The 26,351-nt window shown below is 40.8% G+C and overlaps 1 protein-coding gene across 1 annotated transcript in view; it reads left to right on the forward strand.

The window, feature by feature from the left end:
- Positions 1 to 591: 591 nt before the first annotated feature.
- LOC139720678 (transcription elongation regulator 1-like) overlaps positions 592 to 26,351 on the forward strand; it is a 40,550-nt gene continuing 14,790 nt past the window's right edge. The window contains exons 1-11 of the mRNA XM_071632035.1: positions 592 to 729; positions 15,032 to 15,269; positions 16,611 to 16,883; positions 17,247 to 17,457; positions 17,911 to 18,177; positions 19,376 to 19,569; positions 20,281 to 20,428; positions 21,405 to 21,535; positions 22,177 to 22,307; positions 23,441 to 23,595; positions 24,410 to 24,624. Of these exons, the coding sequence (XP_071488136.1) occupies positions 596 to 729; positions 15,032 to 15,269; positions 16,611 to 16,883; positions 17,247 to 17,457; positions 17,911 to 18,177; positions 19,376 to 19,569; positions 20,281 to 20,428; positions 21,405 to 21,535; positions 22,177 to 22,307; positions 23,441 to 23,595; positions 24,410 to 24,624 (2,097 nt within the window). The 5' untranslated portion in view covers positions 592 to 595. The remainder of the gene's footprint in view (positions 730 to 15,031; positions 15,270 to 16,610; positions 16,884 to 17,246; positions 17,458 to 17,910; positions 18,178 to 19,375; positions 19,570 to 20,280; positions 20,429 to 21,404; positions 21,536 to 22,176; positions 22,308 to 23,440; positions 23,596 to 24,409; positions 24,625 to 26,351) is intronic.

A 26,351-nucleotide genomic window follows, 5' to 3' on the forward strand; every position in this document is an offset into this window, starting at 1 on the left:
GGACATGGCTATTATGTATCAAAATGTTCGCAATTAACTTTGAGAAAAAGTCACCAAATATGGTTGAAATTGAAAAAAAAGTAAAACAAAGCAATCCTCATAAAAGTGCTCAGTTGTTGTAGGATCCCTTTGAATTCGGATATCTCAGCTATTTCGAAACCAAATTTCATCAAATAAACTTTGAATCCCTATCAGAATTTCATACTGTGACGTTTCTCAATATTTCGCAAAAAGAACAGTTGAAAACCTGAAGCCCCATCTCAACAAGTGACTATATACCCATCCCTGGGTCAGCATTTGAGTCAAAATAATGATACTTCACCATTCAGCGTTCAAGGAATGCAGACGTCAATCGTCAAACACAGAGTTAGCGTGCCATAAATGCAGACCTGACGACTTTTAACCTTGTGAGGGCGTGCTTTCATCGCAAACCATCGCAAACGTGCACAATCCTCTTTTCATTGGCACGCGCGCACGCACCTCGGACCGAGCTGTGACCTCATGCCATTACTGCTAGCTGTGCCGCGAATACGCACACGCGCCTACGATGTACGCGCACGCGTCCGCCGCTTATTTTTAGGAGAGCGTGTCCATCATGGCCGATGAACAGAAGGACGAGACGCAAGGGAGTGAGACATTTTCATCACAAAGTCAGCAAAGTGATGAATCAAATGTTGGAAAAGAAGTCGCTGACAATGCAGAAACAACTCAAGGCTCTTTCCGACCTAGGTTTGTCATTCTTACTCGACATCTTATGATGTTCTTAATGTGTAAAATGCACCTGCTGCATGCTGTGTAGAGGTCTGGATAACTGGCTGCACGCCTGTGCTGCCGCCAGTGTGCTGGAGTGTGACTGCCGTCGATGCAGATGCGTGTTGTATGGTCTACACAGTGGCAGTGCATTGGGCCTGGGGTGTGTAGTGACAGTGGTGTTGTGTGATATTGTGAGCTGAGCTAAGCCGAGTGAGCCGAGTCACTGAGCAGGGGTGTTTTGTGGGGGGGTCGTAATCACAATTATTGGACCTTTGCCTTTGCGAGAGAGTGAAGCGACCGAGCCCGAGGGAGCGGAGCGACCAAGCGGGGGGAGGGTGTGGGAGGGGCACTACGGCCGGTTTGGCTGCCATAGGCCATGTACACAGTTTAAGCAGCGCCTCAGTCAACACAGCGCAAGCGCAGATCCCCGATATGCATAATTCATGTCGCCCCGAACTCGCCAAGAATGCCTGCCGCTCCACCGCTCAACCCCCGATTGCCTACAGAATATCGTTATCTCGACTATCGGCTGTGCGATCGCAGCAAGGAGAGAGCTGAAAATATCTTGGCTGCTTCTCTCTCTGGCTCTCTCCGCTCCGCGATGCGCTTGCCATGTCTTCCCTCGTTGCTGATTGGCTGAGCCACGACTGCATTGGCCATGTGTATTGTGAGCACTGTGTCTCGCTCGCTGCATCGCTACCATGCACAGTGTGTGTAGTCACGGTACGCAATCCCGCTCTCGTAACCCGTTTGTATGTACCCAAACAGCCTCGCAGCGCACCGCTGGTATCGGGTAGATCGCTTGCTACGGAAATCTAACATTATCAACATTGATCTATGCACTTCAAACATCCTCGCACATACATTGCACATACTCGCACACGGTAAAAGTTGTATCAAAACACAGATAAATAGATCGAGAATCCATCAAAAAATACCACGAAGATGAAAAAAAATTGCATAAATGACCAAAACTACTCCTTTGATGACATATTCCTGGCACAGATTGCCGGAAAATTACATAAAATAGGGCGAAATTATACGGAAAATCTCCGTCGTTTTCCAGTAAGCCACGGAGGTGTACATGGTATCAACGTAAAGCTTATGAATGGAAGAAAGCAATGATGTCATTTTCGAAAGGCATTGTGGGAGAGCAAGCCGACCAATGAGGGAAAACCTTTCATAGTTGAGAAGCGATAGCAAGCCGATCATCAACCGATACCAGCTTGCCGTCGTCTGCTATGGTAGGGGTCAACGGCATGGTGCATGCAGTGTGCTGAGCGAGACATGACGTCATCGCTCGTGAATGGTGGGAGTGCAAACTGTAGTGAGGGGGGTGTCCCCCCTCCCACGGTGGGGAGTTTTTTAATTTTATATCTTAAAATGGGGCCATTTGGTGCATACAAAAGTGACTTTTTCGGCATACTTCCTATAAGATCCTAGAGTATATAGTAAAAAGTTTTGCGGACCATTTAATACAAGTATTCCAGAGTTGACGATACTCCCAGAGCTAGTCAATCCTGCCTAACTTTGCCTCCGAATGTAGTAAGAAAGTAGAATATGTACTTCAATCTCAATCCAAAAGGACAGGAGTTGAAAACATGAGTATGAATTATAACATTCTCCTTACAGGACAATATAGGTTAGGCCACAATTCAAACGGCCGCGGTTGTTGTAGGGTAAGGCGCGAGTAATAAGGCCGGCTGTAAGTGTGTAGTCTAGGCAACCAGTTCGATGAGTTGCTGATGGGAGACAGGAAAATCAATAAACATGGCAGTGTGGCTTAAGCCTAAGAAATAAGTTATGGCGACGCTGTGCTGTCGGTGTCGATATCCGTATTATCACTACCCCCCCCCAATTTCTAAACAATTTCTAAACTGCATCAGAATGTCAGTCTACATGCTTATTTTTGCTAAAGGGCAAATCCAGACCAAAATTGTCATTATTTCATAAACGAGAGATGGTATACGCTGCAAGAAAATCGAGCAAGCTCAATTCCCACTTTGCTATACTATTCGCAGCTATTCGGTACTTTCGAATAGTGTCCTCTTATGTGAACCGGTGTGAGGAAATCCTATCGTTCGATTCAAGCTATTCACGTGCCCTTGAAAACAAGCCTCGAATACCTGAATAGTATACTTCTATGTGAACGCAGCCTCACTGTATCAGTCCTGGAAACCAGCTCATGAGGCCTGCTCCCTGTACGAGCACTCCTTGATCCTCCGCCTCACAAGGCCTCCGGAGAGCCTCATGACGCTCCCGGGGAGAGAGACTCATGAAGCTCCCTGTTCACTTTTAGTTCATCTCACATCTGACATATAGATTTAAATTGTCACAACTTTGCACGGTGATTTCTTCTTACAGTATACACACATGTCCACTATCCATCAAATTCAAAGATGCCCATGATGAAAAGAAAAAAAAATCTGTAGACTAGAACCTGTTTTTTTTATGCCTCCGCCACGAAGTGGTGCCGGAGGCATTATGTTTTCGGGTTGTCCGTCCGTACGTCCGTCCGTACGTCCGTCCGCTTTCGTTTACGCGATAACTCGAGTAATATTTACTGAAATTTTACCAAACTTGGTCCAAGTATGAAGTATGATGGGGCAATGATTCGATTAGATTTTGGGTGAAATCGGCTAAAGGTCAAAGGTCAAGGTCAAATCATGAAATTGTATCCGTTTACGTGATAACTCAAGACTGTATGGAGCAAGTTTCACCAAACTTTGTTGGAGGATGATGTATTATGGGACAATTACTTGATTAGTTTTTCAGTGAAATCGGACAGAGGTCAAAGGTCAAAGATCAAGGTCAAATCCTAAAATTTATCTGTTTACGTGATAACTCAAAACTGGATGAAGCAGCTTTCACCAAACTTGGTGCAAGGATGATGTATGATGGGACAATTAGTTGAGTAGATTCTAGTGACATTGACAAGAGGTCAAAGGTCAAAAGGTTAAGGTCAAATGCTAAAAATGTTGCTATTTCCCCCATATCTATGCAATGCCCGCAGTTATTTTCTTGAAACTTAGTGTAGACATTTCCTACTGCGTAAAGATTCTCCAGAGAGAGTTTCATGTCATAAGGCCAAAGGTCAAAAGGTCAAAGGTTAGGTGAAAATGTTGCAATATCACTTTTCTCGCAAATGGTTCAATGTATCTTCATGGAACTTGGTACATATGCATGTACTGACTGGCAGGGATTATCTAGGGAATTTAGGGGTCATGGGTCAATAGTCAGGGGTCAAAGGTCAAGGCCAACTCCTCAAAATATTACTATTTCCCTCATATACTAGTATATGCAATGATTGCATTATTAGTTTTAAAATTTAATATATATGTACATGTATTACTTAATGGAGATTCTCTTGGAAATTTCCAGCCAGAAGGTCAAAGGTCAGGTTTAAATGAAAAAAAAGAGATATATTTTGTACTGTAATTACACTCTTTCTTCATACCTTGAAAATTATACTCAATGCATAAACTTATAATAAGGTCGGTCAGAAGTCAAGTAAAAATTTTCAATTCCCCAAATATGTGTACCTGCACTCTTTAATAGACAATAGCAAACCCAGTTCGTGGAAAGTGAACATTCAAGATATTTCTGACAAAACCTATTATTTCGATATTTTGCCAGTTATGTGAAACTGTCATCACACATTGTGAAGACATTGTACTATACACCTATTGGGAGAATCATGCATTATGGCGGAGGCATCAGTCGCTGTAGCGACATTTCTAGTTTTTTTTTAAACAATCAAGTTTTAATCAACCAATGCACAGCGACCCATCGAAACACGGACGCCAGCGGGTTCGCTCAGTGCAAGGCTGCCGCACCTAGTGGACTGATCCGACTATATTTTCGGTGCTTTTTTCTGCGGCTCTCACCTCTTCGGGCACGAATCAGCCTCATGAAGCTAATCATGAAGTCTGACATCTTTTTACAAATATTTGTAACGAGAAAAATAAAATCGGTACTAACCTGATCTTGTCTTCCCGATTACTATTCCACGCTGATAGAGTAGGTGGGTGCTCCATTTTGTTAGCAAACTAATCACTTTGTAGGTATGACGGGTTCACTTTCTTTGTCAGTTCTGCCATCCGCTAACCTTTAGCTTGGGCGCTTTTTCTGGGATCATCCCGCGATGCGACGTCACATTACATTGCGCATCCAGCACATACATACAGTGCACAAGCTGTGAGATTTTCAGAGCGAGCTTGTGCACCCAATGGAGGATACCACATTTTTGTAAATTTTAAATACTTGTAGGTGGGTAAACTATATTGTTGTACATTTTTTTTTGTGCGTAGGCATTATTAGACTTTTGAGGTGATACTGTTATTGCAATGTACCTCATCAATTTGCATAGTAATTAGTATGTGGCTGTCACAAATTCTGCTTGATGACAGCATGTTTACCTAGTTGTGATAACAATCTAATGAAGTCCTCAGTCAATTTTGTCCAATTTTTTTTTTAATGAAACTCTTAGTGCACCTTTGGCTTACAGTATTTTTACCAGTGTCAAAGTGAAAGGGAGTGGAATCGAATGTCAAAGCTCCTGCAAACTGGAATTGATGAGTGCATGTTGTGTACATTTGTATACAAATGTACCTTTCATACCTCTCATCGCAAGAGAATATACAATTGTATGGACGCAGTCCTCTGTGGAGATTTTGTTTTGGAAGACAGTCTTTGTCACAAACTAAAACTGTACATTGTAGATACTCTGTACACAAAATATCCAAGAGTAATTCTGACATTACAATATTAAAAGCTTCTCTCACTACTTAATGGCAGTCCTCTGAAGAACTCTCAGTTCACACTCTTTTGAGTTGCAACTTTCTGTTTCTTTCAAAATCACATACAGTAATTGTGTATTCACATGTACATTGTATACAATGTTTGGATCTTGAAGAGGACACAGGCTATTATAGGTGTGAAAATGATACTTGTATGACTACCACGTTCTGTAGGCACTGTTCACTTCTGGCAGACATTTCCTTGTGCCTATTGATGACATGAGTTTACACATTGCACATTGTACATACATGTACACTACAGTGTACATGTACAAATCCTGTTGTCTTTGTAGTCCATGATGAACTTAATCTTGTGTGCATTTGCTCTTAAACAGCATTATTTACCGTATGCAGTTAAAACAAAAACCCAGCTATAGTGCTTCAAAATAGTTCTAAAATGTGAGTTAGGGATAGAACAACCAAGGGGTGTACGAAATATAATCAATGTTCAGATTTGCAAAATGTTAACAATTGTTATAATAAAACGCTGACATCCATTCAGCAGTGTGTTCTCATTACATTGTATGAATGTTTATGCATACAACTTGTTTGACTTCTTTTATTTTAATGTACATGTGCAACTAGAGTTTGACATGATGGCAGGTGAGATTAGTCATCTGTGTTATATTTGCTAACTAGTCCAGTTGTCTTCCACATGTTCAGCAAGACTTCAGTGGACTTCGGATATTTTAGCAGGAATATGATTTGAAGGCAGGGACGTCTATGACCTCGAAACAAGAATGGAGTCTGTAGAGTTTGAGAAACATCTGACTGATCGCTTCATTCCGTAATACTGCTGTACCATGCTTCTATTTAAATGTCTTCAGGGAGGAAGTAGAGTGTTGACTTTGAGCGGATGTGTATCAAGTTAGGCATGCAACATACTGAGGAAACTGTGAGGAAGGTGACCGAAGTGACCAATTCATCCATCATTTTCTTGCTCTGCAGAGAAGACGGAGAGGAGGACAGAGAAATGAAGGCAGACCCAAATTGGGAACCGAAATGGGATGACAGTGAAACTGGAGACGCTAGTTATCTTGTGCTGGAGGAAGATGAGCAGGGAGCAGCTGACGAAGCAATGGAAGCCTCCATGGACCACGACAACATATCTCATGATTCAGAAGAGTCTGGCCTTCTTGCGTTCAACGGGAAGGCACATAGTGTGCAACCAATTGATGGAGAAGGGTACATGTGTAAAGAGTGCGGGGCATGGTACAGGCACCGCCAATCCCTCAACTCGCACATTCAGGATCAGCACCAAGGCAAGCGATTCAAGTGCCCAAAGTGCTCTTACAGCACTAACCGCCGCCATGACCTGTTCCGGCACGACGGGCAAGTCCACAGGGAGGGCAAGAAGGGGCTCCCGCGGAACAGAATCATCACTCCAAAGTTGTATGCGAGCGTTGCAGCCATGCAGAAGGCAAAGCGGGCAACGAGGACATCCACAAAGACATCCACAGCAGTAGCAGTAGCAGCAGCAGCAGCAGAGCCTGCCTCATCCTCCCAGCCCGCCTCATCCTCCCAGCCCGCCTCATCCTCCCAGCCCGGTCCGTCAAGCCCCGCATCGGCCCAGCCAACCGACCCTGGCGGTGTCCAGCCCCTGGTTGTTGTCAGCGACGGCATGCAGGGTGCCGTGTATTCCGCTGCCTCGTCTCCCCAGCTTGATCAGGGTGGCACCAGGTGGCCGGAAGACGAAACCAATGGAAAGCAGCACAGTCAGACAGAGACCTTTGAACACCAGCTGCCCAGTGGGGCGATTTTCAGGCGCATTACAGAAGTGACATTCTTTCCAGATGGACGTATAAGAGAAACGCGAACAGAGGAATATGAAATGCCATGACATATCAACGTAAATTTATTTCCACTAAAGCTTGAAAGTTGCATTGTATATTATTTTGTGAAGGCAAATTCTTTCACAATCATATAATTTCAGATGTACCCTTGTACATTGCGAGTAAATATGTACGATTGGTACATGTACATGTACATATATTTTCGTACAAAGTGTAAATATTTTGGAACATACACAGGCTGGCATCAAACTAGTATGTGGCTGACAAGTTCACCAGTGAACTTTGATGGGGTTGTGTACTTTTAGTTGATGCCTACATTGAACACACAGGATGAAAATGCAGTGTTGGTGGTGAAACATGTGATGTGAGGTAGAATAAAAGAAAGAGAAAGTTCAGCACAGTAGAACATTTTAAAGGGAAAGTAAACATTTTGTAAGACATATTGAAGAGATAAAAAGTCAACACCTCCATGAATATTGTCGATGACAAAAATAGTGTTTTGGTGATTTTGTTTGAGGAATACCAACCAAGAGGCTCTTGAATGGCTTTCAGTGACTGTAAGTTTTGGTATATTCATGTTGGTCCATATCTTTTTGTTTTTGTTTTTTTGTTTGTTTTCATATGTAGAGAAGCCGTCTACTTGATATTTTGCAGATAAGAGAACGGGAATGAGAATTCAAAGAAAGACAAGCTCTGATGATCCACATGTGCATTATGACTAAGAATGTTTATGGGTTGTAATGCCTACTACAGCTGTAAGCATGATCAGTACGTGAGGTGTCTATTTGATGTCAAGAGGAGAAGCATTGTCAATCCCCAGTGATGCATAGAAAAGATAAACAAGACATGTCGTGGCTTTGCATAATAGACGAGATGATGATTGCATACTACATGTGCACAAAGCCACAAAACGTCCAGGGTAGCTATGGTTACAAGCAAATGCAACATTTAGCTCCCCCTACATTGTTGCACAATGTAATGGAAAAGCAAGTGAGGTTGAAAACCAAGATGAATAAAAATGTGGGAAAAGAAAAACAAGCTGCATTTTTAAATGCAGTTCAATGTCAATCATGGAACATATGTACAAGTACTTTGTAGTATGTATTTTCAAGCTTTTTACACCATATATCATCTACTGTACACATAGATAAAATCTATGATGAAATCTACTGGCTCTGCTTGAGTTCGTTATCTCTAAGAGATGTAAAAGGTTTTTAGATTCAAGTCTTTTACATAAGAAGATTCACATATTTTTGTGTGCTTTTTTTATATCTTTGATCATGAAAGCAAACCAATAATTATATATAGGAATTGTATACTACACAGGGTGCGTTACTGAAAATGCATTCATGACATTAATTCACAAAACAAAAATCAAACAAGCCTCATCACAAAATTGCAATTTATTTATCAAAATGTTCAGATATTACATGTTAATCTACAATTATGTTTTGATGAATGTACATCTTGTTAAAATGCCCAGAGATTAGCTGTGATTGTCTGGTTATATCATGTTTCTGTTCAAATTGAATGAGAAATAGTTTTAAAAAAAAATCCTGAGAAAGTGATTTTCTCAAGATGCTGCAATTAAATAGGTACATTTTGTAGTTGATTTCAGTTGGTACAACATGTATGTTTGATATACAATGTACATTGTACATAGAACAATTTCCCTTTTTGCATATCTTTAAATTTACAGTGTATGTGTGATGAGTTGAAAAGAAAGAATAATGGAGACAAATCACAGTTTAATTACTACTTTGATCATGAGCAGAAGAATAATTAGTGCCAGTGGTTAATGATATTTACCATTCAATGGACAGCATACAATGTCCTACAAGAGTCCTCAGTATTATCTTTTATTTAGGAATATAAAAGAATGAAATACAAGTGTATTCTATATATTTATTTATTATCATGTATGGATAGAATTTTCCCTCAAAAAGAGTTTCAGGTACAGTCAAACCTGCCTTAGCGGCCACCTGTCGTTAGCGACCACCTGTCTATAGTGGCCACTGGAAAATCCCCCCGAAAGAAAAGTCCTGTCAAAGACCCTGTGTATAGCGGCCACCTGTTTTAACGTGGCCAGCGGCCTCAAATTTTGTTTCGCGCGGTAGATTTTAACCTGTCTACAGCGGCCAAAAACCCAATGGAGCCGTAACCGAGCCGATAATTCAGTGTGTTTTTCTGCTTTGTAGCCGTGCAGGCAACGTTCAGTGATCGCCACCGCTGCATTCATCACTCATTCGGTCATAATAATGCACTGGTGTTAAGCTTTCTTCACGACAATACACAGTGTACATTGTACTACTGTGCAACAATTTCAATTACACCGGCATGGTTAAATGCATGAAACACACGGTGTGTGCTTACATACACACATACTTGTACATGTACATGTAAGGATACAACGATGATACATGTACGTGTAACCAATGCACACAAAAAAGGATTACCTGTCTATAGCGGCCACCTGTCTATAGCGGTCACTTTTTCCATCTCCCTTGGGTGGCTGCTATAGACAGGTTTGACTGTACATAATACATGTACAAAGTCGAAGTAACAAGAAGGTTTGACAGTAGCATGATTGTAATTTATACATAATTGTATATTTAGCAAATCGTGACTTCCCAACAATTTCGTGAGTGGTTAAAATGTGCGATCATGGAGTACTGAATTGAGAAGTATGCATGCAAGTTCACATTCATGTCAGGATGTGAGTTGCTATTTTCTTGTGTTTTTAAATTTGCCAATCATGCCTAATTTGCTGAATTCAAGAAAATAAGAATCTAACGAAATATTTTCCATACAACTATGTACAACTCTATGTTGTATGTTAATATTAAAGCAACAAACTGCAAATGACATGAGCTGTCTGAAGTCAAAAAAAAATTGCACAAAGTAGACATTCTTGTGTAATTTATAAGTGCCAAATATGCAGCATTATGTTATTAATGGGGGTTTTCTCAATTCCATATTTTTCACCATCCTCTTGAAAAAAAATATGTACCTAAGTTTAAAAAAATGGTTGAGCCATTTTCACATGTGGATCAGATGTTGAGTGCTGTTGCGTGCTTACAAATGTACAGCTATGCATACAGTGTACAGTGGAACATCATTTTAAAGAGACCAGGGGCCCGTTTCATGAAACTTGTTATCAGTGACAACTGCCACATTTCTATGACAAATTTGCTCTCAGCCAATCAGATGCAAGGATTTCAGTAGCTTGTCACATCTATGACAACTTGTCACTGATAACAAGTTTTATGAAACGGGGCCCAGATGTAACAAAACCCTTTTACAGTGTACAGTGTATAACAAGGTGACTTTGCAAATTCAAATTCTTAATACACTGTACATCTATTTCTTTGTTTTTGTACCCTTATTTATAGTGAAAAACTTCACATAGTCACATGAGGTAATGGTCATGGTTTTTAGGCCCTAGTGAGCTTACACACATTTTTTTTTTTCTTTTTGTCCAAGAATTTTCCTGGCGTTATAGAGAAAATTTGACGTATGATGTAAGGGACTTCGACTTGAAAATTGTGTGCAGTTCATTGTGTTTGCGAATCTTGTGATTCAGAGCTGTGTGAAAACATGTATGTACAGTGGGTGTCAGCAGAAGATTATACATGCATGAATATGATTTGCCTGGATATAATTTCATACCACTTTGAAATGACAGTTGAGTGTGTTCATCTTTGTGTTGGTGGTACGAAAAATGCAATTTATATACATGTTAGAGGGAAGAAAAGTATACGGCAGTACAGTTACAGAGAGTTTCAGTATGTAAATGTACACTATTGAAGCCTCGATGATGGTACATTGTACACTGAATACAGCTTTATGTCTCCATGTGTGATACTTCCCAGAATATTTTTTCTTGAAAATAAAGTAAAGCTATGTACAACTTAAAGATAATAAAAAGTTTTGGTACCTCAAAAGCTTCCCTGAATTTCCTTGTCTTGGTTTGTGTTTCAGGTAAAAGTATGTTGTCTGTGAGAATTACTCGCCCCAAAGTGCTCTCATGTCTTAGTAATCATGTAATAATGGTTTCGTACCAGAGCCGACGCTGTACGGCGTCGATAAATATTGTACGAACCACTGACTGCGACCAGCAGCGTGCAGCCCATTGTACGCATAGCTAACTGCGACCAGCAGCCCCATACGCATAGCGTAATGGGGCTTCGCATTGTAGCATTCAGGATCATGACAGAATTAGTATCGCGGGTAAATGTCAACTTAAAATCCAAAAATTTCTTCGATTTGAAGACTTACCAATTAAGTTGAAGTATTGAAAACAGGCTTCGAACAACGTTTGGTTCTGCCAATAGTCCCTTTCTGTTCGAATTGATGACTGAATGTGACTCGGTCGAGAGGACCTTGGGAGAGCTACATACACTGGATACTATGGCCAGCGCATGCGCACACAAACATCTTATCCGTTCATGGATTTGAAATTTGTGCGCATGTGATGTGTTCGCATGCACTGGCTGTAGTATTCAGTGTACTGTATGTAGCTCTCCTAAGGTCCTGTCGACCGAGTCACATTCAGTCATCAATTCGAACAGAAAGGGACTATAGGCAGAACCAAACGTTGCCCGAAGCCTGTTTTCAATACTTCAACTTAATTGGTAAGTCTTCAAATTGAAGAATTTATGGGATTTTAAGTTGATATTTACCCTGCGATACTAAATCTGTCATGATCCTGAATGCTACAATGCGAAGCCCGATTACGCTATGCGTATGGGACTGCTGGTCGCTATGCGTATGGGGCTGCTGGTCGCAGTTAATTGCATGATTACTAAGACATGAGAGCACTTTGGGGCGAGTAAGTCTCACAGTGTTAGTTATATGAAAGGTACTTTAACCTGAAACACAAACTAAGACAAGGAAATTCAAGGACACTTTTGAGGTACCAAAACTTTTTATTATCTTTAAGTGACTGGAGGAATAAAACATTGAAAGATATGCACCACATGAAACAAAATGTATGCTTGTCTTCCAGATGATTTTTGTGTACAATATGTAGCATACACTACAGGGTGTTTATGTACATTGTACAATGATATTGCCTTGCTGCTGTGGATGTTTGAATGTCACTTGCAGTACTGGTAGGTACTTGTGGCTTTTGCATAACGTTCAACGATGTGTTTGTGTGTGTGTGTGTGTGTGTGTGTGTGTGTGTGTGTTTCATGCTTGTACCAGGTTTTTTATGTGGCTGCTATTAAAGCAAGCAATACAGTAAACCTTCCCTAAGTCAAATCTATTTGGACTGGAAAAATAGTTTTGACTTAAAAGAAATTTGACTTATGAGGGATCAAAATCAATAGAATACATGTATTATGAGAAGAGGACTTGAAAAGACCTTTAAATTTGATGATTATTTGATGTATGCGAGGTTGACTGTACTTCTAAGCAAGCAACCAATAGACTGATGGCTTTGGGTTATAATGTTGTAAACACAACAAGGAGCTGTCAAACCATAGAGGAAATTGAGGGAAAGTTGGAGGGAAAATGTTTATGTACCTGTGTGTCTGTATTTGTGTTTGTGTGTGTGTGTACATGTGTGCATGTACAGTGTATGTGTATCTGTTTTTCTGTATGGCTGGCTGTCTGTACAGTGCATACCATATTCGTGACTGCAATGTCAGGGCTGCCAACTCTCACCCATTGAGCGTGAGACTCACGCATTTTGGTCCTTTCTCACTCTAAAACTTTATTTCATTTGCATACATTTCTATTGATCTCACTCATTTTGACTCCTAAATTATAGCATTGGCCTATGGGAGTCTCACTCTCAACTAGTTTCCAGTGTTGGCAGCCCTGCAATGTACAGTGTAGATAAATATTTTGTTTTAGTTTTATAACTGCTGACCGTGGATTCTTTGGTTGCTGCGTAAATATGATAAAGTAAAAAGAGTTGTAGAGTTTGGTGCGTAGTGTTACGTACTACATTTTGTACAATTATACATACATTCAGGGGTAAGCACATAATGCCCAGGAGAATCTCCATTCTTAAACTTTCTCAGTATTGAGATAAAAACAAACGAACATGAGGACCTGTCTGCTTTACATTCAACTGAAAGCTAGCAAAGCATCTATGCCAATACCATACAACATGCAGAGGACTTTAAAGGGATGGTACAGTATTGGTGGAGATGAGAATTGGGCTTTTTACTTTTTGCGAGATAGGTACCAAGAAAACACTTATGATATAATACAGAGCATACCATTTTAAGAGGAATTCAAAGTTTATTTGATGGAAATAGGGTTTGGAAAAGCTGAAACATCCAAAAAACAGTAAAACAAAGCAATCGTAATAAAGTGTGGGTCCCACACTTTATTAGAATTGCTCGTTTTGGATATCTCAGCCATTTCAAAACCAATTTTCATCAAATAAATGTTGTATTCCCCATAGAATTACATGCTCTTTCATATTTCATAAGAGATTTCTCACTATCTCAACAAAATATGTTAGAAACCTGAAATTAGGTCTCAACCAAAAGTGTACGATCCCTTAAATAATGATGATGATTATGGCAACTGATTGACAAATTGCCCTACATTGTATATCGCGTACCACGTAAATCAGTTGCAATGAAAATATCTTGACGGAAGAATTTCCTGAATTTGAATAATGATAATAATGGTTGACATATTTATAGCACCTTTTCCCCTGAAAACAAAGCGCTATCCTTGGTCGCCATAGGAGTTGAAATACATGTACACCCAAGGTAGTGACAGTAAAGTCCAGTGCATGCATAAGGATTTCAAAACAAGTGGGTCTTCAAATTTTGTTTGAAGTGAAGTGAAGTGGCTTTGATGAATGGTAAAGACGCTCAATCATGCAGTATGGTTTTGCGAACTGTGTGAGGAATTCAGAAGAAAGGAGGAATAGTCTTGTAGCAATTTAATACATTTTCTATTGATGTATCGTATGTCCCAAAAAAAATTACAACAGTACCCTCTGCAACGTAACCTTGGGAAATAGTGACTCACATTTCAGGGTATGAAACTCTAACTCATTGCCCACATCTTACAGAAAACCCCATTCTATTTGCTTCAGTGGTCAAAGAGAAATGAGGAATTTTGTAGAGCATGTCAAGAATCTTTTCCCTCCAAGTTTGGTCTAATGATTCCAAGAGCACCCAAATGCTAAACTTGGAAGAATCAGACTCATGACATGCTTTACAACAATCCACATTTCTCTGTGACCGCTCAACCAAATTGAATGGGGTTTTCTGCAAAATGGAGCTAAGATGTTATATTTCAAGACCCCGAAGTAGCATGTAGATAGTTTAATCATATTGAGTGTTATCAATGCAAAAGTCTGATTGTAATTTTTGGGGGGACATACTGTATGTTAACATTGTATTGTTGCCTCTTTTAATTTGTAACTTTGCTCTGTGATGCTTTGATAAAGTGCTAGTTTCCCAAACAGGTATATTTAGTGAAATCAGCGAGATTGAAACATGCATTAAAAGTTTGAGGAAAAATATGAAATCTCCTCAAACCCTATGAATATGTCTACATATCCATGTGCTGCTCACTCCAGATGAGGAAAACAACTCCATACAGATATTTCTACTGTCCGTGAATCAATGAGTGCTTACACATTTAGAGAAACCTCCACCACTGGGTATTTGTTCATTGACTGTTATCTGTCGTCTTTTTATTTGACAGGTATAGTGGGTCGCCCACCAATGGAGGCTTCCACCGTGGCCCCCCTCCGCCCCGATTCAGAGGCCCGCCGGGTCAGATGAGGCCTTTCGGGGGACCCCGGCCGAGGGGCCCACCGCCAAGGGACTTCCGCAACAGATTTGGAGGACCGCCACCATTCGACCCCCGCTTTGGGCCACCTCCCAGGGACCGGTTTGGCCCTCCGCCACGCGGGCTCCCACCGATGCCTCCAAACATGCAGGTGAGGAGGGACGTACTGACCTTTTACCACACACAGTGAGCCTTTGGCTCAGTGCTGCCATATCGTTCTACCTCGATATTCACCCCATGGAACTGAAAGATTTGTCAGTCAACATTGCATTTATTGCGCCAATATGACATGCAGTGGGATTGTCATTGTGGTACATTTCCTTGTGCTTAAACCAAGAAAATATCCACTGTATCTACTAGCCATCAAGCAACTGACAGAAAATGACAAGAAGTTATATGTGACATTTGTTTGCTCTCTGCAGTTTGCAAGTTTATTTCGTGATGATGAAACACGATCAAAATAATTACATATAGTAAAGCTCAAGTCCCTTTATAATGATTGACGTGATGTCTTTCGAAGCCTTAGCAGAAGCATTTTCATTTGCTTTTGTGTGTGTGTGTGTGTGTTTTGTGATAGGTGTCAAGCATCAATTCTTCTATATTTTGTGTGGTGTGGTTGGTTGCCACACAATTTGCCTGTTATGTGAATTGCATGATAAATCATCAATATGTGATTCCTGTCATGCATAATATGATAAGTTTGATCAATATACATGTAATTATGATTGTGTACAAAGAGAGAGGATTTTCCATACCTGCTTGAAATGGCAGGAATTATGGCCTTTCAGGAATCTTTTATAACAAAAAAAGCATTTTACGGAAATGTGTTTTGCAAAAATAACCAGTTGGAAACGTACAATTGGCTTGATGACCACTGAGTAAAATGAGCAAATGAAAACATGCAAGGCTGTAGCTGGGAATAAATGTTACGACTGTAAATATTTTGTGTCTGAATTTTACACAGGACACTTGTCTGTGCACTTTATATTTGTAAATATACACTCCCATGTTGACCTAACATCTTTTACACTCTTTTCAACCAGTCCAATCCAAATATTGATGGAGAATGCCACACATATTTGCATGAGGCAGAGAATAGATCCAATATGACAGGTAATGTACTGAAACAAATCCAATCGCTACAACATGCATGTCTAGGTTTAGTTCCTGGCATGGATTTCTTTATATCATGGATCTTTGCTTAAAAACTACATGTATGAGTTTTAAACTACATCAATCTCTATCCATTTCTACACACATTTTTTTTTTTTTTTTTACTTCCAGAATCCTTATAGAACAATATTCATTTCTATATATCAGATTTTGATGTTTATTATCATTAAAGAAATTGGTGTAATATTTGTGCTTGTAGAGGAATATGTTGGTCAGAATGAATGTTACAAGCAAATACATCAAGATGGCTTGTAATAGTGTAGTTGATGACAGGGGGAATGATGTAAAGGAAACCTTTTCTGTGTGCATCCACCTATAGCCACCAGGAGGACCGATGGGGGGAGGGATGATGCCCCCTCCAGGCATGCCTCCACCGGGTATGCCCCCTTTCTTTCCCCCACCCATGGGAGGCATGCCCCTGCCACCATTCCAGCCGCCGCCCAGCCACCAGCCAGCCGCGGCCCAGGCTCCAGCCAAGCCGGCTGCAGGCACTCTCACTACGCCACCCCCGGGGATGAGCCCGGCAGTGTTTGCCATCGCCATGGAGCCCAACCAGGACTTCTGGGTGGAGAATGTCACGCCGGAAGGAAAGGTAAGCTCCATTGTGTCTTCTCATTCCTTAAAAAATGTTTTGCTTGTTTCGGTATGATATTAATGATTCAATATTCATGATTTTGAGTGCGCAATGTTGAGACATTATGTCAGAACACCATAGAACACAGAAAAGTTGTGGATACAAAGCTGGAGAGACAGCCCTTGGATTTTGACTTTATGCAAATGTATGTGTGACATGAGATTAAGGTCTGCACAGTGCAAGGGTTTCCTCTGTTTCAACTTAAAAGCATGATCAGGTAATGTTGGACCATTGTGATGTCATAACTTTGTGTCAGTAATGGCCTTGTGATGTCATAGCTTTGTGATGTCATAGCCTTGTGGTGTCTGTCTGCCCTTCCAGACCTACTTTTTCCACGCCAAGAAGCGGGAGCCAACATGGACCAAGCCAGAGAACGTTCGGGTCATCAAGCAGTCGGACCTGAATGCCATTGCGGCGGCAGCCGGTGTGTCCCAGCAGCAGACGAGCAGTGCGGCCACCTCGACCACCAGCAACACCCAGACCACCACATCTGCAACAGCTGATGCCACTGCAGAGCAGAAGTCATCAACTGGTATATACACACTCAAAAACAGTCCTTTCTGTCTAACCTTTCTTTTGGCAGAGGAACTTTTGCCTAAAATGACTTCAATCAATTTTGGACAAGTAAGCAAGTCTCATATGCAATCATTGAACTGTAAAAATGCATCTGTTTGCATGGTAGCGAGCTTGTCAAAAGTAATCTTGCAGAAATCTCCTCCTCTTTGTGCTTTCCTGGTTCCATTCCACTCGTGTTCACTGTGCTTTACCTAATTTCCAATTTTATTTTACATTTTCTGAGGTTTTGCTGTTTAAAGTAGTGCGTAGTATATGGCATTGAAAATGTCCACCTAGATAATATTGCTTTTAATGAAGGCACTTCTCAAATGCATGTAGTCAAACAGAATTACATGGATTAAAGCAAACTATGTAATGAAGCAGGGATTATGGACAATAAAAGGCTAATGATTTTGATATGCTCTCACAGATGCAGCAAAGAGTCCGGCAGCCATGACAGCTGCCTCCCCAGCACAAGCCACCCCGCCCTCTACTCAGGCATCTCCGTCAGCTGGAGGGGGCATGCCCCCGCCCATGAACATGCCCCAGAGCCCCGGACTCCTGCCCCCACCTCAGGGGATGATGCAGCCACCCATGCGCATGCCACCTCCGGGAATGCTGCCCCCACCCAACTTTGCCTTTCCCGGCAGAATGCCTCTACCAGGGCTGCCAGGAATGCCTCCTATGCCCATGCCAGGTAAGCTCAGAATCTTTGGGGTTAGTCTTGCTTAAAGATAGAAATTAAGATGATCATGATAATTATGATTTAATTGTTTGTTTCATGTATGTGACTGTGCTTCAACAAAATCAACAACAAGTCGCTTGTCCCAATTTTACTTGAGGACTGAAAATAGGTGAAATGGGTCAACTTAGTCAATCTTAAGTGTTTACGTTTTCTGGAAGAGCAAATCTTCTTTTACATTATTCTTAAGTTTGGGATCATAAATCGAATAGGGAATTATGTTTTCTGCAGTTTTTCTTGGAAACTTTTTTGTAGAGTAGCCTGATTAGTTATGTCTTACAGGCGTCTTTTCATTTCTTAAAAAAAGCCTTTACACACACTTCACTTTCAACTCTAGTAGCTTGAAGAAATGCTGCTATCACATCATATTAGTCACGAATAGAATGTGCTAATAGAGTGTCAGCTTTATCTGATCATCCCTTCATTGTGGTTGTTGCAGAGTTTTACTTCCTGGTTTTTGTCCCATTCACTGCACAGAGCATAGCTTGGTGTGAGATTAGGCACTTGAATAGACCCTAAACTTCAGAGCCTCTTTTCTCATTAAACACTTCTCCAGAGTGTGCTCGTACTATCTTTCTGTTATTTAGGTTAGGAATTTCCACCTGCATTGAGTTATACATCATTTTAAAGCTTAGAATCTGCTCTTTCAGAATCTACCCTTAACTCAAAATCCATGTCTGGTGACTTTTTCATGGTTTTGTGATGCAGGGTCACATATCTGCTATACAAAATAAAACTAGCTGTCCGAGAATATTAAGTTTTGATAATTTGGAAAATTTCATGCATCCTATTTATTCCTGTCCCTGTCCTCAAACAGCATTTGATTCACCATAAGGTAGCTCAGTATAGATGCAGTTTTAAGAAATAAGGATGTTTTGTTCCTGATAGATCTGGAACTTTTTATTCATTCTGTTTCTGCTAAATACATGTCATTTCTTAGAATAAAGTTAGCTTGGATTGGTTGCTCCCTATGCTGGATGTGTTAACGTGCTCAGGAACAAACCTTACACCAATATGAAGCATATAATTTTAACAGGTAATTAAGCCTATCTACTAGTCCCATATATTTTTAATCAAAGAATAGGTCATGCAAATTGAAACCACTTAGACGAGATATGTGATGATTTGCTGACATAATATTTTTTTTTTGTAGGTATGATGCCTCCTCCCCCGAGGATGCCTGGCGGTCCGCCTGGTCTCATGAATGCTGGCATGCCCCTACCAGGAGTCAACATGATGCAGCAATCTTCACAACCACCACCACAACAGCAGCAGCCACAGCAGCAGCCACCACAGCAGCAACAACAGCAGCAACCGGCCTCCTCCCAGCCCTCGCAGAGTGCACAGGTACATATGTATGTGGAGCGTGGGTGACACGACATTTGCTCCTGCGACAGTTGCTCTGGTCATACTTTCTCCAAGGACTTAGAGTTAGGGTTAGGGGTGTGATGGGTTTTAGGATTAGTTTGATGTGAGGATTAGGGTTAGGGTTATGTCTGTGGGTAGAATTTATGTTTGGTTTAGCATGCAGATATTTCATAAAAGCAACTGTCTGTCGCATGAGCAAACGTCATGGAACTTGAGTGTGGTTTCTTCATTGATACAGCATTCTTTGGATTTCATGAAATGAAATCCATTTGGTTTTTTATGTGACTGCTATAAAGGAAGTATTGAATGTCTATACGTGAGCAGCCAGGAGGCCAATGGCTTTTAAGTCCCAGCCAAATGACTAGGGGGTGAGGATAAAGTGCATTGCCTAGAGACACAACTGCTGCGCTAGGAGATGTGAACCACCGACATTGTGGTTGGTATTTTGTGGTCAGATCCACCAAGCCATAGCAGCTTGTAGGTTTATGGTCAGTAATGGCTCAGTCACACCAAACTCAACACTGTTATAGATGCTATCTTTCTCTTCTTTTTTTTTTATTGGGGGTAAATGGTAATTCTTGACTTAAAAAAACAAAAAACAAAGACAAAAATGAAAACAAGAGGTCAAAATATAGAGCAGAATAGTAACATACTGCTCTCCCTGAAAATCTCCACTTTCTCATCATCCAGAACAACAACAACTCCTCCAAGACCGAGTGGATGGAATACAGGAGCACAGACGGACGGCCATACTACTACAACACCCGCACCATGCAGTCTACATGGGAGAAACCTAAGGAGATGGAAGAGGCAGAGAAGCCCGCCAAACCTGCAGAAGGTACTGTAAACGTCGATATTTTTGCGTGATTAATTTTTCGCGCTGAGCGGCTCAAAAAGACATTCGCGGGTTGTTGAATTCGCACTGCACAATTCTCAACCCATTCACAATGTGCATGGAAAGTTTTGAAGATATTTTCGCGGGCTTTAGAATTCATGCTAGCCAGAAGTAGCGTGAAATATGCGAAAATTAATGTACCGTGAACATTTTTGCATTTACAGTACTACCCTTGGTCTTACTCTTTCCCTGTACATGTGTCACACGTTCGAAAGTCATCTCTTCAGACGCACTCCTGAAAACCTGATGAACAGTACCAACCCTACTAAGGGTTCCTCCTATATGACAAGTGATGTCAGCTGGTGATGTTTACCAAGCACTTTTACCATTTATAATGAGGAAAAATTAGCAGAAGGCAATATTTTTTTCCTTCATAATAAAAAAAAAGAGAAGAGGAGAATGGAATTAACTGCATATGATGAAATATGTTGATTCAGAGCTATATAAATACAAATTCTACCTTATGTATACAAATTTTCTTAAGCAGTATTGAATTTGTCCCCAAACCCTGATGGTGGTTCAAGGTGACTGAGGGGCAAGTGGGTTTCCAGTTTTAGTTAGGGAGCTTTTGATTTTTGTGACACAGACGTTCAGAGGAAAAAAGCCTGTTCTGCGCATGCGCAAAATCGTTTCTCAAAATTGATCTTGCGTCATTTGAGTTTTCATGGTTGGTTCTGGACCATTTTAGCGTCCGTTCAAATCCACACATCCCAGTCCATTTTACTTTTTAATGTAGGTTGCATCCTTGTGGAATCGAAAGCTACTTTGCCACATGACGCAAGGAGAGAGGAGAACGGTCAATCATCTAAATGTCCACGTCGCAAATCTAAAGCTTCCTGTTGTAAAGCTGTGTGACTTTTATGATGTGCTGTTTCATATTCTCTTTTGCTCATGTGCATTGTTGTTCTTTTACTTACAGCTTCAGAAGAACCCAAAAAGGTGGAAGAAAAGGAGAAAGAAGAAAAGAAGGAAGAGGCAGTACCTGAAGAGGAAGAGAAGAAAGAGGAAAAGGAAGAAGTGAAGGTTGAGGAGGAACAGGAGGAGAAAGAGGTGAATTTAGCTTTGCAATGTTTTTGTCTTGTTTTATTTTGTATGGATGAGATAGGGAAAATGTTTCTAAGCTAGATTATAGTTTTCCCCTCCAAACATTAATTTCATGGGACTTTTCTGCCGATTTGTATTTTGTGTACCATTGCAATAGTGTGGCTTTTATTTGCCGAATGAGCACAACTAACATCAGTGTCACCATATGGCAGTGTAAATCTGAGTGATCTGAAGGGTGCTTGCCACGTCCTACAGACGAGGGCAACTATCCAAAACCTTCTGCCTAGCTCCACGCTGGCTTACATCCAAAAAGCCCTCTCACTCATACTGCTTCAAAAGAAGTATGGTACAGACTAATTTGTCCGCTGCATTTGTCTTTCACCTCCTGAAGTGCAACAAGTAAACAAAGATAAGTGTAGTTTCAGTTTCTTCCAAAGGAGAATCTGTGAGGAAGCTTTCACAATTAGTGCATGAATACCATGTGTTCATCAGTGCTTTGTATCATTAAGGCTATTCATCTCTTTGCTCTTTAGAAAGCCTGCCTCGGTATATGATCCTCAGACAATCTTAATAAGGAAGGCTGAGTGGTCCCGTGAGCTTGAGAGTTTCATTTAAAATTTGACAATGTATTTTCTTTTCATTAAAAGGAGGAGATGGACCAGTCAGAGCCAGCTCCGGAGACCAAACCTGTTGAGACTGTGGAACCAAAGAAAGAAGAAGAGAAGCCAGTCGACAAATCTAAACCAGTTGCCACCAAGCCAATCCCAGGAACGCCCTGGTACGCATTGATTAACATGACAGTGTCCCATCAAGACTAGAGACTGAATTCACTGAGGATGATGTGATTGGGGTTTATCCCATGATTTCACTCTCCCTTGTTTGCTATGCTGTGTTGGTTTTTTGCTGAGAAGAATAGCTAAGTTAGCAAAACATTCACTGATTTTAATGGAAAGATTAGCCAAGTTTTACTAAAAGCATGTCATGGCTAATGTGATAAACCAAGTTACTGTATACGCTATATATTTCGCGGGGGTTTTATTTTCGCGAATTTCGCGAGTCGGGAGCTATTCGCGAAATTAACAACACGTGAAAATATTACCTTCCAAAATGAATCCCTTGCCTTGATGATACAAACATTTCAGTACTAGTATACCATGTCACGGCTTACCGAACAGACCATACTGGCGAAGCTTGTTTACGCACGTCCACGTCTACTTACGAATACTGTAGAGAGCCAATCCATTATCGCAAGGGGACCACTCGTCAGAAATCTAGCGCGATGGACTTAACCACTTCAAAAATGTTGAATTCTAACTTACTAGTTCGCAGAGTTTGGTAAATTTTTTTCATGCAGTGTATAACTAGTATCATTCTTATTTGCTAGTAAGTTGAAAATTCACACTTTCTTTGCCACTTCATATTTTCTCTGGTTCCCCAATCGCGAATTTAACCACTCGCGAAAATGGGTGACAGCGGCAATTCGCGAAAATTTATGTACGCGAAAATTATAGCGTATACAGTAATCCACATGGGGTAAAGTAGTTTCAAGTGTTTTCCATCATATACAATGAATGTATATATGAAGACATGAGTTGTGTGAGTTTGTTTAGGGAAGGCAACCAAGTTGAAAACTCCACTGGCAGAATCTAGTTGAAATCAGAAGCAAACGTGTGATTTCAGGAAAGCTGCTCATCGAGCATTTTAAGTCATTTTTCATGTGCAAATGTTCGTTCAGGAAATCATTTGTGATGTAACTTATGGATGTTATTGGATGATTGAGGAATACCTCTTCCTGGAATAGAAGAATATTTAGGTATGGAACGACCAGAGGTGTAAAGATAGTACTTTCCCCATTTGGTATGTAACTCTTGTATGCTCTTATCAAAACTGTATCTTGCTTTGGTGCGACAGGTGTTTGGTGTGGACTGGTGACAAGAGGGTGTTCTTCTACAACCCCAGCACCCGGCAGTCCCTGTGGGAGAGACCGGAGGAGCTTCTGGGGCGGACAGACGTGGATCGCATGGTGCTGGAATCACCCCCTCAGTCGGAGGAGGAGCTGAAGCAAGGTGCAGGGGTTTCCCACCTTTCAGACTTTTGGAAACTTTTCACTTTTTGTGCATTGTATAACAGTGTCGGCTGTTTTGATTGTATTAATATTAATTGTATTAATGATAATAATGACAGGCCTTGCTGGGATAGCACATGGCCAGTTGCAGAATTATTCCGCCAGCCTGAAAAGGTAAAAGAATTTCCAGATTTTGAGCCAAATTTATGATATTGTGTGATAATCTGCTCGTAACCACATTTCTGTTTTCACCTCTGTTTTTATGCCTCCGCCACCAAGTGTGGCCAGAGGCATTACATAGTCTTGGCTTAATTCTTCATTGGATTTTCCATTAATAGGAGGATTCATTTGAGTTTGTGCAGATACACTGTAAACAAATGTCTTCAAACAGTTCAAAGGTGTGGATTTGATCAAAATGCATTCTTGAACATTCAGTGATTTAAACATGATAGAGATCTGGATTCCCAAATATTTCATTCTCTCTCTGTTTTTGTTTGTTTGTTTGTTTGTTGTTTGTATGTTTTATGTGTGTTGTGTGTGTGTTGTGGGTTGTTGGTTGTTGGTTGTTGGTTGTTGGTTGTTTTGTTTTGTTTTTTGGGGGGTGCAAAAATTACGATTACAATCATTCAAGTACAGTGGATCAGCAGAGGAAAGCAGGTCACTGGTTTGTTTGAAGTCCGTGGTTTTGACTTTGGTTTTCTGCCGAGTCTAGCTACACAAGCATCAGATGCGATATTGCACTTGAGATGTTTTGACTTTCACTCGCCCCTCAGTGGTTTGCTATTCAGTGGTGCTGTTTGTCTTTGGCAATGCAGAGGAGAAGAAGGAGGAGACGAAGACGGAACCCAAGGAGGAAGAGGAGGATGCTGCGGGGGAACCCAAGGCCAAGCGGAAGAAGAAGGACAAGCACCAGTCGGACCCTGAGAAGCTGGCTGCCCTGGAGGCCGAGGTGAAGGCCGCCAGGGAGAGGGCGCTAGTACCCCTGGAGATTCGCCAGAAGCAGTTCAGAGACATGCTGCTTGAAAGAGGGGTAAGACCGTCCTTTTTGCTGCATAGAGTTCTATCCAAAGATAAGACATGGATAGATTTACTTTTTTTAAGAAGTAAAATGCTACTGTGAACAATAGTCCACAAGGCATGACACTACATATCAAAATCATGCATACAATGCTGTGCACTATACATGACAACCTCATGGCCTAATCAAGGGTTCACAGCAGCTTAAGAGAGGAATAATGACAAAAAGAAGATAGTGGGGCCTGATAAATAATATGCTATACAATCTGCAGAAAGTGGTTATGGACGCGACTCTTGAAGGACTGAGACCCTCTGAGATGTGCAGTCTTTGCGTGAACAGGAATGGATGAAGCAAAACAAAAACAAAACAAAACAAAAAATGATCTGTAACTTAACCTTGGGTGGCGGGTTTCTTTTCTCTTTGTGTTGGGCTTATTTCTTTTTGCATTGTTTGTTGATTGTCATTTGTTGTCCAGAAAAAAAAAATAGTGAATTATCATGTATGATTTGAATACCAGTAGACAGATTATACTCAGCTTTGGTAGGAAACTTTGACAACAGGAAACAAAGCTGTTGGAATGCCAGAGATTATTATCCCCTTGGGCCATAAACTGTAAATTTTCAGTTTTTATGCCTCCGCAACAAAGTGGCCGGAGGCATTATGTTTTCGGGTCGTCCGTCCGTCCGTCCGTCCGTGCTAACGAGAGTATGCTTGTGTGGCTAGGAGAACAATAGTGCACAATAGATGGCCTTTATTCCGTCAGGCTTGTGTGGCTAAAGTTTTTGCTTGTGTGTCTATTTTAACAGAAGGGAGAACAAAGGGGTAGACACACAAGTATATCACCGTGAGGTCTTCCGTCCGTCCGTCCGTCCGTCCCGTTTTGTTTTTGTCGATATCTCAAGAACCGTGTGGTGGTTTTACATCAAACTTGATAAGAGGGTATATCCTTGGGGGATAATACTTTGTGTGGATTTTAGGGTCACAGGGTCAAAGGTCAAAGGTCACAGGTTATTTTGTGAAAAAAAAAATTTGAAATTTCATGTTTTCCCCATATCTCGCAAATGGTTCAAGGTATCTTCATGGAACTTAGTATATATGCTTGTACCGATGGGCAGTGATTATCTAGGGAAGTTGGGGGTCATGGGTCAAAGGTCAGGGGGTCAAAGGTCGAGGTCAACTTCTCAAAATATCACTACTTTCCTTAAAATGCAATATGCCTGAAGGTTTTTTTTTTTTTACTTGATGTATGGCATGTATTACCCAATATATATTTTTGGGGAAGTTTCTTGCCTAAAGGTCAAAGGTCAAAAGGTAAAAGGTCAAGTGAAAGTGCTAAATTGCACTTTTTCCTCCATGTCACGAAAGTAACTCGAGGTATCATCATGAAACTTACATATTTATGCATGTTCAACCTAACAGTGATTCTCTTTGGAACTGTGAGGTCAAAGGTCAAAGACCAGGTTTAGATAATGCTCTTTTCCCATTTGATACTGAAATTATACTTTTTCTCAATACCTTGAAAATTACTCAATGCATAAACTTATAAAAGGGTCAAAAGTCAAGTAAAAATCATCAATTCCCCAAATACCTGCACTCTTACATTTTAATCATTCATCCAATTGAACCTAATTCTAGGAAAGTGAACATTCAGCACATTTGTGTCAAACCTGTCTAATATTTTGCCAATTGTGTGAAACTGTCATCACCCATTGTCAAGACATTGTACTATAGACCTATTA

Source organism: Diadema antillarum, unplaced genomic scaffold (assembly GCF_040938485.1).
Source record: "Diadema antillarum isolate AM-2024a unplaced genomic scaffold, OU_Dant_1.0 scf00000131, whole genome shotgun sequence".
NCBI lineage: Eukaryota > Metazoa > Echinodermata > Echinoidea > Diadematoida > Diadematidae > Diadema > Diadema antillarum.